Source organism: Meriones unguiculatus, chromosome 15, assembly GCF_030254825.1.
Source record: "Meriones unguiculatus strain TT.TT164.6M chromosome 15, Bangor_MerUng_6.1, whole genome shotgun sequence".
Classification (NCBI taxonomy): domain Eukaryota; kingdom Metazoa; phylum Chordata; class Mammalia; order Rodentia; family Muridae; genus Meriones; species Meriones unguiculatus.
The window spans coordinates 1,593,201-1,610,823 of record NC_083362.1 but is presented as its reverse complement, the minus strand read 5'-3'; the positions used below and the strand labels follow the sequence as shown (position 1 = coordinate 1,610,823).

The window sequence follows — 17,623 nt, the reverse complement described above, 5'->3', positions numbered from 1 at the left end:
CATGCTGCAAAAACACAATCCTGAATTATAGATATATATGTGTAAAATCCATTAAGACATTACTATAAAATATCTGATGAGCATAAAAATGTTTCGTAGCCTTAAATGCTTTTTAAGAAGACATCTATTTTTGCAATATCAAAATAAAGTACCCTTTTCAGGAGTAAAGTCACAAAGCATAACCATAATTTTAAAAGTCAAAACCAAATTTTACCAGTGCAACCAATGCAATCTCTAAGATCAAAACCAATTTAAAATGAGAGTTGTCTCTAAGTCCACAAGGAAATAGGACGATAAACAAAATTCATTGTGACTAAGAGGTTCTGAATAGTTTTTCTTTGTCCTTCCTCATGCCACATGGCAATTAAGATGGTGGACTCACATCACATGGCAGGCCACATGTTGATACTTAAAAACATCTGTGTTTCTATAGATCTTACAAATATATATATACACACACATATATATGTTTTAACCAAGAGTTTGAATTTAACCTTTAAACAAATGCAATAACTGTTCATCTATGACCAAGACATACAGAGCATATTAACCATTTATGATCAGTCAGAGATAAACTTGTAATGGCCATACATACATTTAAACAGCTATACAACTTTTCTTACTCCACCCAGCCATAATTTCAAGCACTTTGTTCCATTGTCCTGGACAAGCTCGTGTAGCCCGCCCAGCTCCTGGCTGTTCTCAACCTGTTTCATTCCAAAAGCGTGCTCCCACTAATGACCAGAGGTTCCCCAGCCTGTAGCGTTGGGAGCATGGGGAAGATAAAGTCACCACAGTACACAGCTGTCTGGTCTTACTCCATCCATCTACACCAGCCTGCCAGACCAGGAACCATAGAGCAGTGGCAGAGGTGCCAAGACCGTGGCTCCCTTAGCCTTTGGATTGGGCAGGTGCTGCTCTGCTGGGGGCAGGGCTGTTACCACTGGTGTGGGAAGCCATGGCTATTAGGCTATTAAGTTGCCAAGCCTAAAAGATGGCGCCTGCCGGATGTACTGACTGCTAAACAAGTCCATATTTGGTCAAGGCGAGCGTGGCACTAGCCCATTGGCTGCCTGCTGCAGGTCTGATGAGTGAGCGTGGTTGGCTGTGATTGGCTGATGTGGTTACCTATATAATTGGGAAGGGCCCGGGGTACGGGGGGAGAAGAAGCTTACAAAGGCTTGGATAAACTGCTTGAGGAAGAGCTGGTGGTTGCGTCTTCCTTGCTGGTCGAGGAGGTCCCGACACACTGGGATGGTTCAGCCACTGCAGTGAGGGTGTGCTCTGTAGCAGCTAGCTGGCAGGTCCCAGACAATTTCATTCCCGGGCCCCACCCTCACATACCCACCCATGACAACCACCGCCAGAGCACACCACCTGAGCACCCTTGATGATCCAGCTGCAGTGGGTGCAGAGAAAAATTGCGCCGGGGTATGGGGAAGGAGGAATAGCAAGGGGTTCGAAGAAGTCTGTCTCAAATTAACCCTCACAGTCCAATACAAAGACACACAAACACAAGGAATAAGATAGAAAGACAAACACAAAAAAGTAGCCATGTAGCCGTTCTGCAATTGGAAACAGAAGAGGATCCAAAAGCTCAGACTCACAGACTTCTGCCATGGCCTCCCTGCCTTGGATACCAAAAGCAGAGAGAGGAAAGTACCTGGCAATGGGCTTTTCGTTCACCATGTGGGATTCCAGGTTCACCAACACTCTCCAACTGACAGTGGGATTCCACATCCACAAAACAGACAGGTAGGATTCCTAGTACACCCCAGGAACAGAGACGTCTTCCTTGACCCCCACAGTTGTAAATCTTGATGGTGTCCATTCCTAGCCACATCTTGCTGTATAAAGCAACACCTCGAGGCTTTTCAGCAGAACCGACATGACAGTAGATAGAAGAAATAGACACTACACAGAGACTTACCAGCTGGCACAACTCACTCCAAATTGAGGTTCTGGGTTTGGGGAATCTCAGAATCTCAGTGGAACCTCCAATTGTTGTGCCTAGATGGCAAAACTCCAAAAGACCATCAGGAGTCTAGTCCATTGCAGAACACACAAGGGTTTATTTGATACAAGCTCGAGCCAGGGTCACAAACCTTCCTGTCAAAACGGGAGAGGAGTACAGACCCAAGTTCTAGGGGAATGGGCTTTTTAATATGAAAAAGACTCAGGCGGGGGTTTCCAAGCCTTGGTATTTCATCATTGGGAAAGGGTTCATTAAGGAAGTTGACTTTTAAAATGACTGGCTTACTTTAGGTGCCAGGATCATAAACGGTTCTGGTCCAGCCATCTGGAGGTTATCTGATCTAGAACAATACCTGGAGTGTGCTGATTAGCTGTTGATAGGGAAAAAGAGCAATAAGCACACTCTGTGGTCACAAGCCAAGCCCCATCTGGGTGGGTTGCCAGGAAATGGTATCTCTGAAGTGCAGTAAGGATGTGGTGAGCCTGATTACTCCATGCAGCAGGCTGAACGTGTCTCAATTAACCAGGTCCTAAACTTTTCCCCAGGACCACAGCCATGCTGCCCTAAGACTCTAATTTTAAACTTGGAACCTCTCAAGAGATGGGCTGCATAATCCCTTGCAGGGAAGCATGGAGAAGGCAATCAATGCCAGGAACTCTGACTGACAAAATGGGAAGTTAACACTATATTTTTTGCTCAAGGACAATGATGCCCCTTGCTCTTGTGCAATCCTGTCTTCCTGCCTCTCAGGGAAATGATGACACTCTGTGTGGGGGGAGGGTAGGATGACCCTCCTACAGAAGTGGCCCCGAGGCCACTACAACCTCTGTGCCACCTTCTTGTCCCCACCCTAGTCAGAAGCCAGCTGTGTCCACTCTGAGAGATGTCCCAGGCTGTGTGTCATGAGTGACACATTGCTGCTCTGAGCCTTCTTTGCTCACTTAATCTAAAGAGGGTTCTGGAATGGCCACAGCTAGTGGGACTCATTGCTAGAGTGTCAGGGAAGGTATCACCTAGCCCTAGCCTTTGAGGTGAGGCTGAGTGAGGACTTGTAGCCAGGCTGAGGCCTCCATATTTTGCAGAAGCCTACAAGGTCCTACTGAGACTACACTTCCCTCAGACCTGCCATTTGATGCTGCATGGCCTGAACTGGGCCTTCCTCTGTAGGTGGAAGGGCACGAAGGGTCTTGCAGAGACAGCACAAGCTTCAGAGTCCCTGTCTGGGTCAGGGGGACTGTCATCTAGGAAGCTATGAAGCCTAGGGACATTATGAACTGAACAGTAGAAAACAGGCTGGGATGGTGAGGGTGTACCAGGTCTTGGTGCAGCCTGAAATTTGTGAGAAGTCACTGAAGAACAGGAAGGGGGCAAAGAGCAGAATAAGGTGTTCAGTTCTAGACTTGGGGGCTGAGGTAGCATCCATTCCAGCACCACCTTCATCAGCATCTCTTAGCAGAGTATGAGGCTCAGTTGGTCAGAGACATGGATCATCTCTTCTCTCCCTGAAAGGGAGTGGGCTGGTCCTGGCAGCCTCTTCCCTAGATGTGGGAGAGCCTTAGACACACAGAGAACCAACAAGACAGGAGAAGGGATGGGAGAGTTGAGAGGGGAGGCAGAGAAAGGTGGGAGAAAGAAGGGGACATCATGGTATAGATGAAGGACATGGCAAACAGGAGCTCAAGGTGGAAGAAAAGAGAAGCCAGCATGGCAACATGAAGGCCATAAATCCCCTCCAGAAATGGGGCCAGGCTTAAAGGCACAGCCACCTCGTCAGAGACCACAAGGGCAGATCTTTTGCACCATGAGAAAGAAGAAGCCAAAATGTAAAAGGAAGTTGCTGGCCACAGGGAGGTGGAAGTCGGGAGGTCCTGCTCCCGCTGAGTCCTCCACAGGAGACGGTTGTGTGCCTCTTAACCCCGGTCATCTCCTGACTTCTGAACAATACCAGGGACCTCCAGAGAGTCTCCTCCCTGATAGCTCTGCTGTTCTCATTTCCTTGAGGGCCTCTGGCCATGGCTTGGCTCCTGCTTCTGCTGCTGCCAGCAGTGTGTCTGCAAGCTGGTGAGTGTGGGGACCTCACTTTACGGACTGAACCACAGGAAGGGACACAGGGCTGGGAAGAGTGGGCTGTCATGTGGACAGGGGTCTGCTAGAGGAGCAGCCAGGCCTCTCTGCCCAAGAGACAGCTCATCCCTCAGAGTGAGCCTGACCCAACCTTCCCTGTCTGTCCTGTCCCAACAGCCCTAAGGACAGTCCTGCCCTTGTCTCACACCTGCCTGTGATGAAGGCTTAGGAGGCTCTGGGTTGTCCTTTCCATCCCCTGCTTGACCTCAGATTCCCCATCTTTCCCAGGAAACTCAGCAGGATCCAACAGAGAAAATACCTATGGGGTCGACCAACCAGCACATGTCTCTGGTGTCCAGGGCGGCTCCATCGAGATCCCATTCTCCTTCTACTCCTACTGGGAGTTGGCAGAGGAGCCTCAGCTCAGAATAACCTGGAGATGGCAGCACCCCTATGGGGGATTTATTTACGACTCTGGTTCACGTTTCATACACAAGCATTTCAGGAACAGGCTCATCCTGACCTGGACACAAGGTCAGACACATGGAATCCTCACAATCCTGGACTTGGAGGAGAAAGACCAGACCATGTACTTCTGCAGAGTTTATCTGCAAACGACAGAAGGCTGGAAGAGTTGGCAGTCGATTGATGGGACCCAACTCACAATCACCAATGGTGAGGCACCTTGGTTCAGGCCTTGTTTTCTGTGGCTTCCTTGTTCCCTGCATGTCACCTCAGGCTCCACAACTCTCAGCTTTGTTTCACATTGCTTTCCCTTGGCTCTGCCCACACCTCTGCCAACAACATCTTTTCCTGGTAGCTGTGAGAGGCCTTTGCTGCCTTCTCTGCCCTTGTCTGTCTTTCTCTGCCCAGACAGAACCCTACTCTTCTCTAAGCTTCAGCAGCTGCCCTACCCACCAGCTCAGCCCCTTCCTATTACAAATCTAACAGTGTTGGTCTGCCCACTTTCACTTTCTGTATGACCACAAAGGAAATTTACTTCTCAAAGATGCCACTGAGTCTGCTAGGCCTGTGTCAGGGCTCCCATTGGTCCCCACATGCAGGTCTCCTCACAGCTCCAGCCTAAGCCCAGAACACACAGTAGGTCCCCATGTGCAGATCTGCTCACAGCTCCAGCCTAAGCCCAGAACACACAGTAGGTCCCACTGGATGTTCTTGGTGTCCTCTGTCCAGGTGGAAACTGACCCCTCTCACCTCAGTGTCATTTTCCCTCCTAGCTGCACAGGACACCTCTGTTACCTCTCCCCACCCACCCCTTGTCTCCTCTCCATGTCACAGCACCCCTCTACCCTCCTTCCCTCACCTCACCCACACAAGGCCCCAGGCTCTGCAGTAACATGTCCCCATTTTCAGGCTGAGGCTGCTCTGTGTTGTGGTCCCTGATGCAGAAGTAACTGTGTCCTCTGCACATGGAGTCCTGAGGAGCAGCCTTGACACTGTGTCCTACACATGGCCCCACAGGAGCTGGGGACTCTGTGCTGTGGTCTTTATCTCGACCTTGATCTGTGGCTCTTTTTCTTTTTAATTTTTGAGAGTTTTTTTCATAATTTTATTATTATTATTATTATTATTATTATTATTATTATTATCAGATTTTTATAAGACTGGATTTCACCACTTACCCATGGCTCTCCTGAAACTATGTAGACAAGGCCAAACTTAAACTTAAACTCAGAGTAATCTGCCTTAGCTCTGCCTCCTCCTGCCGACATTAGAGGCATGGCTCACTTATGAGAGGACGCCCACAGCACAGTGTTCTGTGCAGTCTGCAGCTACATTGCTGACCTGTAATGTCAATCTGTGGCCTCCAGTGCTCAGGGAAGGAAGAGAAAGGAGCTGTTTCATAGTCTAGCTCAGTTCTCACCTTTCCTGCTGCTGAGACCCTCTAATACAGTCCCTCACATTGTGGTGACCCCCAAACACAAAGTTATTTACTGCTGCTTCATAACTGTAATTTTGCTACTGTTGTGAACCATAGTGCAGACATTTACTGTGTAAGACCATTGTGGGGGTCGTGACCCACACACAGGTTGAAAACCTCTGTTCTAGAGTTCCCGAATACGTAAATGTTGTGAAAATGACCCACAGTGATATTTGCAGAGGAAAGGAATGTACTCTGCCCTGCACTGAGCTGTGCATGTACCCCTAAAGTTATCTGTTTTCTGTTCTCTCTTCATGTATTCACTATGAAAATGTGGGTCTGTTAAGGAGGTGTGTGTGTGTGTGTGTGTGTGTGTGCACATTACTTCATGTGGAGGCTAGAGGAGGGCCTCAGGTGCCACGCACATTATTTTTAGGAACAGGCTCTCTCACTGGCTTCGAGTTTGACATAGACACTAGGTTGGCTGGCCAGTGAGCCCAGGGCCGTGCCTGTCTCCTCCTCCTTATTCCTGGGATTACAGCTCACTCAGCTCTCTTTGCCGTGGAACTACATATGTAGACCAGGCTGGCTTGAACTCACAGAAATATGCCTGCCTCGTCCTCTTGAGGCAAGAGTCATTCCCTCCTCACCTGCTCTTCATGTGAACACGAACTATTAAACTGAGATGCCAAGGCATGAGCAACAAGCCCGCTATGGACTAATCAGAGCTGTGTGTTACACACTTATGTCAAAAGTCCCTGGGTTTCTATGGCTTAGTTATCTGGGAACAAACGCAAATCTGAAGGCACAGCCAGGACAGTGGGGAGTGTGCATTTGAGCTTGCTGTCCTGAGCCTCAGCCTTCAGCATTTGATCCCCTCTCAGTGGGGACTTCTCACAGCTGCTCCCATCCACAGAGGAGACAGAGGTGACACTCAGCCCTCCCTCCCTCCTCCAGGAGGATGTGCTCACTTCTCCCCACCCTCCCCTCTGCAGTCACCACAGCTGGAAGCAGGGACACAGAGGGCCAGAGGAACCCTTCACTGGTGACCCTGGGAGCCATGGTCGGGATGGTGGTGAGCAAGGCAGTGCTCATAGCCCCCATCTCTGTGTTGCTGATCTTCCTCTGGCGAAAAAAAAGGTGAGTGTCCAGGACAGGCCTTCACCCTAGTGACCCCACTGGGAGTGTTCTCAGCTCTAGGGGATGGAGAAGGGCCTGTGCAGGGAACAGAAAGAGAACAGAAGGACAAAAGGTGGGTGAACTCAGCCAGGACTGACTCTGGCCTGCTGTCCTTAGAGACCAGCTGGGTGTCAGAGGAGCAAATGCAGGTGAACACAGAGCCTGCTCTTAAGTCCTGCAAGGAGGCATACAGCAGCCTCAGGGCCAGCTGCTCACTGGGAAGGAGCTGTGGTCTGAGAGGAGACCAGCATTCAGCGACAACACATCATGAGAAGGGAAACCTGGGAAATGAGACAACTGAGTGAGTTGGGGATCTGCAATAAAGTGGATGTTGAGAGCATGGTGTGCAATAGACTCACAAATAAAAAGACAATGTGAAGGAAGAACCTGAAGACTCAAAGAGGCAAGGTTAAAGATATTTTTATAAAACTGTGTTTGTTTCCCAGTTTCTGTCTTAATCCATCTATCATTCAAAGAATAGAAACTCTATTATATTTGTTTAATAAGTTTCACAGCGCAAGATCTGAGCAGTTATTGGTCAATTCTAAAACCTCTAAGTAATCTGGTTTCCTCCAAGTTTACATCCCAGAGATACTTGCACATTGTAGCTTTCTTTTCTGAGCTCTCTCCTAGTCCTTCCTGGATCTGCCTGTCTCTCAATCCCCTGTCTTAATCCCCTACTTCCTCCTCTAACTCCCTCTCTCCTGGCTGGTAGGAAGTCCAGCCCTATTCTTTCCCCTGCTCATTGACTGGCTGTAAACTGCTTTATTGATTTATTAGGAGACAATTGGGGAACACGGTTTATACAACATTGTGATGGAGATTCTCAGAATAAGGCAAAAGATTTATACACTAAAAACATAACACTCTTGAGAGAAATTACAAAACAGCCAGTGTGATGGCTCAGTGGTGAACTGTTTGACCCACAAACACAAGGGCATGAATTTCTTTCCCCACAGCCACATAAAGTGTCGGCAGACTCTTACACAGGCAGAGACACTGGGATCCCTGGGGCTCACTGTGCTTTACCTACTGGGAAGACCGGAGCCAATGACAGACCTGTCTCAGGAGCTATGGTGGAGAGCTCCTACAGGACAGTTCCCAGGGTTGTCCACTACCATGTACATGTGTGTGCACATATGCCAATATTCACAAACATGTGTGTACTGCCTGACAATAAACTTTTTAATAGTGAAGGAAACACTAAAAAACGTAATGCTATCCGCAGAACAGTAAATTCTATTCATTAAGTCCTTACAACACAAAACAACCTTAAAGTTCCCTGCAGCCTCTGCTTCCACCCCCTGCTGGTGGCTTCAGAGGACCCTCTCTAGCAGGCTCCCACCCTGTTCCCTCACTTCCATCACTTCTGCTGTCTGTTCTGTTCGCCATTCTGAATGAGATGTAAGCATCCTCCCTAGGGTCCTTCCTGTTGTTTAGCTTCTTTAGGTCTGTAGATGGTTATGCTGTATTATATGGCTAATATCTGCTTATAAGAGTGTACACCATATTTAGATTTTAAGTACCATGTAATAAAATATATTAAAACTAGAGGTAGCATTCAGGATTTCTCCATCAGCATTGGTTTCATTGTCATAATTATGATTGACAGGAAATGATTCAGGCTGAAACTATATAAAAGATAGCCAGGTGCGGTGGTGCAAGCCTGTGGTACCAGGACTTGGGCATATACTGCTGTACAGAAAATTGAAGGCCAGCCTCTACTATAGGACGCACCGTCTTATAAATAATAACAAACAGTGATGAGCTCCTTAGCTTTGTAGCTTTCGTTATGGCTGTCCTATCCTATCTCTGGAGGCCACTGTGTCAGTAAAAGTGTTTTTGTGAAAATTTTTGACTGTCATTTTGTTGTTGTTGGTAGACTGTTTTATCTGGGAGTAGTGGAAATGCATGTAGCATCTCTAGGACACACTCCTGCGAACTGCACTACCCATCAGAGAGAACAGACTTCCTCTCCTGCTTCCAACAATACTTAGATGTGCATTCTGATTTTCCACCAAGGTAATTCACTAATTACCTTTGTGAGCAGAGCATGTCTTCCCTTGTAGCCATCAGTGAAACTGGCTCCGCCAGGACACTGTACGTCACTGAGGAGGAGACTGGAGAAGGGCAGAAAGGAGAATGGAACTGCAGAAAGACTCACGCAGGAATCTGCTGTGGTCCTGTAACACACTCTGAGTTTATTGGCTGGAATATGGAGCTGGAGTAAACTTCCACTCTTAGTGTTCCCTCGCTCTCAGCCCCATATTTTTCTCCCCTCTCTCAGAAAAGTTATATCTTCTAAATATTTGTAATGTGTATAGACTATATATGTATATACATATATATATAGTGCAGAGCACAGGAAATCTTATGGAAGAAGGGGAAACTAAGGACACTAAGGGGACAAGAGCCTCATGAGGAGACCAACAAGGTTTAAAAACCTGAGCCCAAGGAGTCTTGCAGAGACTGATGCACCAAGGACCATGCATGGAGAGGACCTAGATCCCAGCTCAGATGTAGCCAATTGGCAGCTCAGTCTCCATGTGGTTTCTTGAGGAAGGGGAGCAGGAGTTGGCTTTGTCATGAACTCAATTGCCTGCTCTTTGGCCAATTGCCCCTGGTGATGTGACCTTGCCAGTCCACAGAGGCAGAAGATGCAGGCAGTCCTGATGACACGTGATAAGCTGTGGGCAGATGGCAGAAGAAGAAAAAGCCCCTTTCAGAGGAATAGGGGAAGGGCATGGGGGAAGGGAGAAGGACATTGGGACTGGGAAGAATTGAGGGAGGGGCCATCAATCAGGATATATAATTAATAAAATGTAAAATATGAAAAAAAGTTGAAAAAGTTGAAAACTTAATTTATGTGTATTATAAAAAAATAGAACATTATTCAACTGTGATGTAAAATGACCTCATGAAATGTGCAAAAGAAGTGGTTGAACTTCAAAAAAAAGTTCAGTGCAATCCTTGTTTGAATCCTGATTGTTTTTTGTAAAGATGATTTGTCTTCTAACTTTCATAAGTATTCTAGGAAACAAAAATGGAGACAAAGTCAGGGACACACCATGCCCAGCATTTCAGAAACACAGAGAGGTGAATCAGGAGATCGAGACCATTTGCACACACAAAGAAAGTTAAAGGCCAACCTGGGCTCCACAGTTCTTGTACACACAAACGAGAGTCCAGTGTGTACACAGTTAAGAGCAGATTTAAGACCAGAGTGAATAGAGGACACAGGACAGGGTCAGAGATGAGGAGGGAGTAGGGTGTGATGGAAACCCAGACATAAAGACTTGACTGTGCAGCCCCTGGCAGCAGAAGGGTTCAGCCTCCAATAGGAAAGAGGAGCAGCTGAGAGGTTGGACAGCAGCAGCCTGGGAGGAAGCAGAAGGCTGACCAGGACTCCAACCAGGAGGCAGAATCTGCAGGGAGGCAGCAGCCTGCACTCAGAGGGAAAGCTGGAGAGACAGGCTCCAGGGAGGGAAAAGGGAGGCATGGGGACTGTACAGGAGGGAAGGAGGGAAGGGACAAGAGGTCAGGGGAAGGAAGCAGAGGGACAAAGGACATGGCCATGGCTCAGGGACCAATAGAGCTTTGCCCTGTGTGGAGCAGGACAGCTGAAGACTGGCCTCAGGTCCTGGTGACTCTCACACCTGTCCCTGACTGGCTGCTGAGAGCTGTTTGCTGCCCTAGGCCCCTCATGTTGTCTGAAGACAGAGAACAGCTGAGAGGCAGCATGGAGGACCAGCATGGCTGCCACACTGACACTGTTTCATTTCTTCTCCTACAGCAGCAGACTGAAGCCTAAACTCCAGGCAGCAGAACCTGTCATCCCACAGAGCAGCTGAGGGGCTGGTTGGGAGGTTTGTTAAGAGAGGCCTGCCAAGGGCCAGAGAGATGGTCCAGACACAGAAGCATTGCTCATGGGGAGAAGGACCATAGACACTGAGCACCCACATTATAAGCCAGGGATGGGCAGGAACTTGTAATCCCAGCCCTGGACAAGCAAGAGACAAGCAGAGTCATGGGGCTGGATGTCCAGCTACTCTAGGCTAAATGGTGAATTCCAGGCCAATGAGAGCCCAGGTATTTAAAAACATGTGGATTCCTTTGTTGAGAAATCATGGTGGTAACATTTTTCCGAATTCATTTTAAATTATGTATTTTAAAAGTATAAATAAATGGACATAAAATATTGTGAGTCAGTGAGATAGCTCAGTGGGAAGAGGAGTATGCCACCAGCACGCTGACCTGGTTTCATTCCTGGGGACCCAAATAGTACAAAGTGAACAGTGACTCTGGAAAGAGTGACTCCCTCTCAGGGTCACACACAGGTGCCTGGGGAGACCTTGTTGGTGAGTCCTTAGCTAACAGACCTCCAGGGGCCAGGATCTCTCACGGGGAAGGTGAGATGACATCACAGTAGTGACTGGTGGCCTCACACCCTGCTTCCCACCCCCTTCCCTGCCTGCTGCCTGGAAATCAGAGCATGTGGCTACAGGATGGTGCTGGGAACATTCCACTCTAGAAGAAGAGAACCCCACTTCTGTCATGTGGGCTCTGATTTCCTGTCCTTGGATCCCAGGTCATCCTGTCTGTCTGCAGACCTGAGAGAATGAATGTGCTGTTCTCTGTCTGTTCATGGAGTCAATAACATGTTTTGATAAATGTCTTTCTCCCAGAATTACATCTCAGAGTCTCTCCTGACCCTGCTCCCACACTCACTCTCAGAGAGTAGAAGATTGTATCCAAGACAAAATTCACAGGGAGAGAGGCAAGGACCATGGTGCACACTGAGATCCACTGCCTGAGAATCCTGCCTCCTCTCTCCCTTACTCCCTAACACTGCCATCTCATCCACATTCTCAGCCTCCATGCTCCACATCAGGCCACAGGCCATGGCTGCTTGGGTCCCATGTTGGCTTCTTTTCCTCACTAAATATATGCCCTCAATTCCTTATTTCCAATCATGTTGATATTCTGGCCTCTGGGCTCTCTCCTAGGACCAGACTTTTATTCTATGTCCATTCTTCCTTAACAATTGATGCTCAGAGGGTCAGCCACTACCTAAGAGAATGCCAGGACACAGGACAGCATCCTGACTGGCCCATAAGACTGGAACCAGGCTGCTCTTACACCCAGAAGAAGTTCCTGGCCATGCCTGGTAGGGATCATCAATCACAGGGAGGCATAAATGCAGCTCTTATTCCTCAAACTACAAGACCCAAATGTACCTCAGTCACAGCCCTGGATCAAGTCAGCGCCAACCACATGAGACTAGCGATAGGTAGGATGCGTCATGAGGAGGTCCCCAAGGCTTCTCCTGGCTAAAGTGAAGTCTCCTGGGGCAGCTGTGAGAGTCTGGACATGTCTAACTGGACCCAGGCCCACTGAGGAGGAACCCAGCAGCAGCCATGGTCACAGTGGGGCTGGCAGCTGGGTGGTCTTTCCTCTGAGATCCCTGAAGTGGTCACTCAAGCAGGATGGCAAGAACAAGGTCTGTCTAGTCATCTAAAGAGTCCATTTGTCAGCTCCAAGCCACACACAACTAACCACAGAGAAGGGGCATTAAAGTTGTTGCTCAAATGGTCATGAGACCACCTAGGTTCTTTTACATTGTCCCATAGGGGAACACCACAATGAGGCCACAGCAAAGATGTACACAGAACCAACATTCTCCACAGGTGCTGAACCCATGGTCAGACACAGGTAGGGAGACTGGGACTCTGATCTGCCTCAAGAAAACATTATGGTTCCACTGGGGAGCAGACATTGAGTTCTAGTCCTGTACTGGTGTTTGAGTTTGTGTTCATGGCCTGAGCCAGTCAGGAAGAAAGCAAGAAGAGGAATCCAGGTGTGGTGACACAGGCCTGCATAGGACACTGTCAGGAACTGGAGTCTGAGGAGTCACAGAGCCTGGCCTGGGCAGCCATGTTCACTTGGTATGAGGCCAGGGGAAGTCAGGGCAGCTGATCAGCTGTGTAGGAGTGTTGCATGATTTGTCTCTGTCTGTGCAGGTGCCCGTGTGTGCAAGTAGGTGTGTGCTCATGTATGTGTAACCCAGAGGACAATCTCAGTCATTGAGAAACGGGACTCCATCCACCTTGGCTGTCAACCTTGGGTCTCTGTGCTCAGCTGGATGGTATTTTGGATGACATGTCGGTTTTGATGTTTTGTTTTCTTTGTTTTCTGGAGACAGAGAAGGTGGATCTATAGACCAGGCTAGCTCCAAACTCTCAAAGATCCATGTGCCTCTGCCTCTCACAAGTTAGAATTAGAGTCACATATGACCAATCACACTTAAGGTTTATTTTTCAAATTAGATTTACTTGTTATACTGTGGCGTCAGGGCATGCTTGTACCTGAGACACACCCAAGTCCCAACACGGCAGTGACACTCCCCATGGTCACATGTATGCAAAAGCCCCTGTGTGCACACCAGAACCCTAGCTGCTCTTCCACAGAATGTCCCCACCCCGGGGAAAGCAGCATGGCTGCAGGACCCAGGCACTGGTTTGGGGAAGCAGGACACACTGCAGGAGACTGCCCACAGCGTCCTGGACAGAAATCACACCCACAGCAGGGTGTCCATGGGGATCCAACTAGTCCAGACTGGAAGCAGAGCAGAGCCCAGGACTTGGGTTAGGGAGCCAGCAGGGGGCAGCAGTGGGGCTGAGCACAGGGCAGCTGGGGTCCTGCAGAACCTGCCAGGGCTGCTGTGAGTGTGCTGGGACACAGAAGCTGACATGTGGCCGTCCTGTCAGGTCCAGACCCTCCTTGGGAGAGTCAGACATCAGCTGACCTTTTGCCCACAGGCCCCAGACAGTGAGAGAATGGCAGGTGGAACCTGGAGGAGAGAACTCATGGCCAGGAGTCACACTTGCAGCCCTTGCTGAGGGTAAAGACTGGGTTCCACTGGTACAGTGCATGCTTGCCTGGCATGCTCAGAACCAGGTTTTTCCCTGCAGCAGCAGATGAAGGGGCATGATGGTGCACTTCTGTAATCCAGCTCTTGGGAGGCCCAGACAGCAGGATTTGTAGTAGTTCAAGGTCAACTTCGTAACAAGTTCAAGGATCAGTTTGGAGCAATTGAGGTCCATTTTAAAAACTCAGAAACAGACAGATAGAAAGCGTGTTGAAACAGAGACAGTCGGCCCAGACCCCTCTCCGGACTGACTGCACATCTGGGGTAACACACCTAGAGCTCCTGTTCCTTGGCTTCCCTGAGTGTAGAATAGATACAGAAGTGTCTCCATGTGCAGCTGGCTGGGAGGCCAGGAGAGTTTGTGTCAGCTCAGGTCGAGGGATCTGAGGACCGTGGGCCCTGGGAGGAAGGCAGAGAAAGCAGACTTGAAAGAGTTGTGCCTAGACAGTGCGACCACAAAACACCAACAGGTGTCCCGTCCATAGGTGAACACCAGGGTTTATTTGATACAAACTGCAGCCCAGGTGGCAAAAATTCCTGTAGAAATGGGAGAGGAGTGAGGCCCTGAGGTCTAGGGGAATGGGATTTTTAAAGGGAAAAAGACTCAATTGGGCATTTCCAAGCCCTGGCATTTCATAATTGGGTAATGGGTTCATAAGAAAGTTGACCTTTAAAATGACTGGATTGTTTTGGGACTCAAGACATTAAACAGTTCTCCTGCCATCTGGAGCATAACTGATAGAGAACAATGCCTGGAGTGTGCTGATTGGATGTTGTTGGAGAAAAAGAATGATTAGCACACTCTGTGGTCATAGGCCAGGGGCCATCTGGGAGGGTTGCCTGGAAGTGGTATCTTTTAAGTGCAGGAAGGAATGTGGCAAGCCAAATTACTCCATGCAGAAAGCTGGACATGTCTCAAATAACCTGGTCCTAAGCTTTTATCCAGGACCAAAGTCATGCTGCCCGAAGACACTATTTTTAAAGTTAGGAGCTCTCATTACCCCTTTTCTAGAGGATACTATATTGAATCCTCCAGATGTGTCCAAGAGATAGCATGACCAGAAGACATGGATCAAAGAATCTTTTTTCCAATGTGTAAATTGATACTGTAGGAAACCATTTAACACTATGCCAGGGAGCAGCTTTAGATATATCATTTCAGCATGTTAGGTGAGATTTTGAGCAAAGGCCTCTTCTTCTGAAATTACTTCAGTGCAGAGAAGAGGACCTTTACCATCAGGGTCGAGGAAGGGTGAAATGACAGCCAAAGGCTGGGCACTGGTGCAGTCCTCAGAAGTGTCTGGTTAGTTGATCCACCTGGAGAGTCAGGGAGCAAACATGTCAGCTTCTAGCAAGTCCTGATTTCAGCTTGCAGTGCATAGCTGATCCCAGAATAGATTCTGTCAGCCAGGTGAACAATTGCTGTGACAAATTCAGACTAGAGATACAAGTTAAAATTTGTCTAGTAATTAGGAAAATTGAGGAACTGCAAGACAAAGGGAAAAACTCATCTGGGGTCTGTTTGAGCTATGCCAGACCCAGGTCTTCTGAGTCTTTGATTTTCTGAAACTCATATCAATTTTAGTTTCCAAAAGAAGATACATTCTTAATACAATGTATCACCATTGTATTAAGAGCCATACTTTAGAAAAAGCAGTTATCAGGAGTCTACGAGACAGCAGGAGTAGATTCATGCCATTAAAATTTCATAAAAGCTACAGCTTTTGAGTCAGATAAACACACATTAGACAGATGTGTTTAGCATGATGAGAGGCACCTTTAAGTTTATCTCCAGAAGACATTCAAAAGGAAATTAAAATCTCAAGCTTGTGACTCAATAATAAGCACTCAGTGCTCCATCAGCTTATCAGAACTCTATTGATCCATGTCCTAACTCTGAACTTCTGAAATCTAATAACATGAGAACAACAATAGCCAAGGGGAGGAAGAAATCTGAAATATCTCCCAATTCTTTTATATCACTATAATTTATAGTCACATACCTTAAAACACCTTTTTAGACCCTCCAACCTTTCTTGCATTTATCAACTTTGAAACATTTTCCTAGACCCTTAAACATTTTTTTATATCCTCATAACTTCAACTTTCATATCCTCCTACCTTACATATCTTTACCTCTTTCTATGCAGTTATTCATTGTAGACACAAGCAATTAACATGAAGCCGGTGAGAAGGCAAACCTCTTTACCTTTCTAAATAAAAGATCTAGTACCTAGTAGTTATAACTAACTAATAAATTGGCCGATGGAATAAAGTGGATTGAATTGTCTGCTCCTTAGCAGCAAAGCTACCATTATATATATATATATATATATATATATATATATATATATATATATATATATATAACTTAGCTTAGCCATCAATGTGACCAGAGACCTGAGAAGGATAAATGATAAGCTATATATATACAAATCAAAATGGCAGTGACGACTAGTCAGTCCACCACCTAGGCAGTTGCCCCTGGCTCCTGTGGTCTCATGGCATCATGTGAAGAGGTAGTCTGTCCATCAGGCACAGAAGATGAGAAAATGGCATCATCTCGCCTTCAGCAATGTGAAGCAATGACCCTCCAGGCGTCCACAGCTTTGTCCACAGTTTAGGCTGGGCCCTAGGGGAAGTACAGTAGAGGCAGTCTCGTCCAGTGGTTAGTATACCACAATCCAGAGTCAAAGTCATCTGTTGTTGTGTTCAAATCTTCTCAGAGACCTGGGGGAGCTACTGCCAAGATTTGGGGGCCTTTCTCTTATAATAAGCTTACACACATTAAATGCCATCTTCCACAGTTCCCTGACAAGCTAGAGGGCCAGCATATGAGTTACTCTTTGTCCACATTTAGTTATCCACTCTCAATTACATCCTGTAGAACGGAACACCATTATCTCTAATTCTGTCATATTCCTTAGATAAGTATTTTAGGACCATATCTATTTCAAGTAGATCTACATAGGCAAACTCTATAATTACCCATCCTAGGCTTAACCTTAAAAACATAAACAAGAGACTAGCTAAACCTCAGTTTGTAACCAACTGCAGTCATTAGCATAACTTTAGCATGTATTCCTGAACTAAAATAACAGCAAAACTTTCAATCAGATACTGTTCATAGAGGGACTGGCAAATCTTGCTGATCTACCACATTGCATTAACACTGAACAGCAAAATGCTTAAAGGACAGAAGTTGCACTTAGCACTAAACAGGGAACTGATCACAGCTCCATAAAGATGGAGGTAAAACTAAGGCTCCACTCTCTTTATCCCTGAACCAACATGGCAGAAAACCGTGTGTTGTTACAGGCTGTGGCTGAAAGTTTAAAACATGGCCATTAGGTGTGGCTGCCTCCCCCACTATAGCACTGTGGAGCACTTAGAGTTTCCCATAACCAAGTTCTTACATTGTGATCTAATAAGTTTGAGAACCAACTGCATAACAGAACAGTATAGAACAATTTTAAACTGTATTTGAACTCTTCTGGTCTTACCAAACCTATCACCCAGAAAGAAACAGCATTAATCTGTTCCCTCAGGAACTGGGAGCCATGCACATACTGCAAATCAGCCCATTAATGTGAAT

General features: G+C 47.2%; 1 protein-coding gene and 1 long non-coding RNA gene across 9 annotated transcripts in view; one reads left to right on the top strand and one right to left on the bottom strand.

Moving 5' to 3' along the window:
* The window catches only part of LOC110556757 (uncharacterized), a 60,628-nt gene that overhangs the window by 3,108 nt on the left and 39,897 nt on the right, over positions 1-17,623 (bottom strand). Inside the window, exon 5 of one of the 2 annotated variants that reach the window (XR_009586359.1) lies at positions 13,451-14,427. The exons of the other annotated variant lie outside the window; for it this stretch is intronic. This is a non-coding gene — a long non-coding RNA (uncharacterized LOC110556757). Of the gene's footprint in view, positions 1-13,450; positions 14,428-17,623 lie in introns of those variants that run through there. 2 annotated transcript variants of the gene reach the window in all.
* LOC132646067 (paired immunoglobulin-like type 2 receptor beta-2) lies at positions 3,660-11,717 on the top strand. Of its 7 annotated transcripts, none has more exons than XR_009586352.1 (4): positions 3,661-4,036; positions 4,328-4,714; positions 6,879-7,061; positions 10,897-11,717. XR_009586352.1 is itself a non-coding variant. In XM_060367934.1 (4 exons), exons 1-4 carry the CDS (start codon positions 3,988-3,990, stop codon positions 10,949-10,951), a joined length of 636 nt encoding a protein of 211 aa, XP_060223917.1. In that variant the 5' UTR covers positions 3,666-3,987; the 3' UTR covers positions 10,952-11,704. The 7 variants fall into 7 exon arrangements, 4 of the variants coding, with proteins under 4 accessions (XP_060223918.1, XP_060223917.1, XP_060223916.1 ...); XR_009586350.1 differs by having other exon boundaries at positions 10,894-11,714; XR_009586351.1 differs by lacking the exon at positions 10,897-11,717 and adding an exon at positions 7,218-7,355 and having other exon boundaries at positions 3,662-4,036.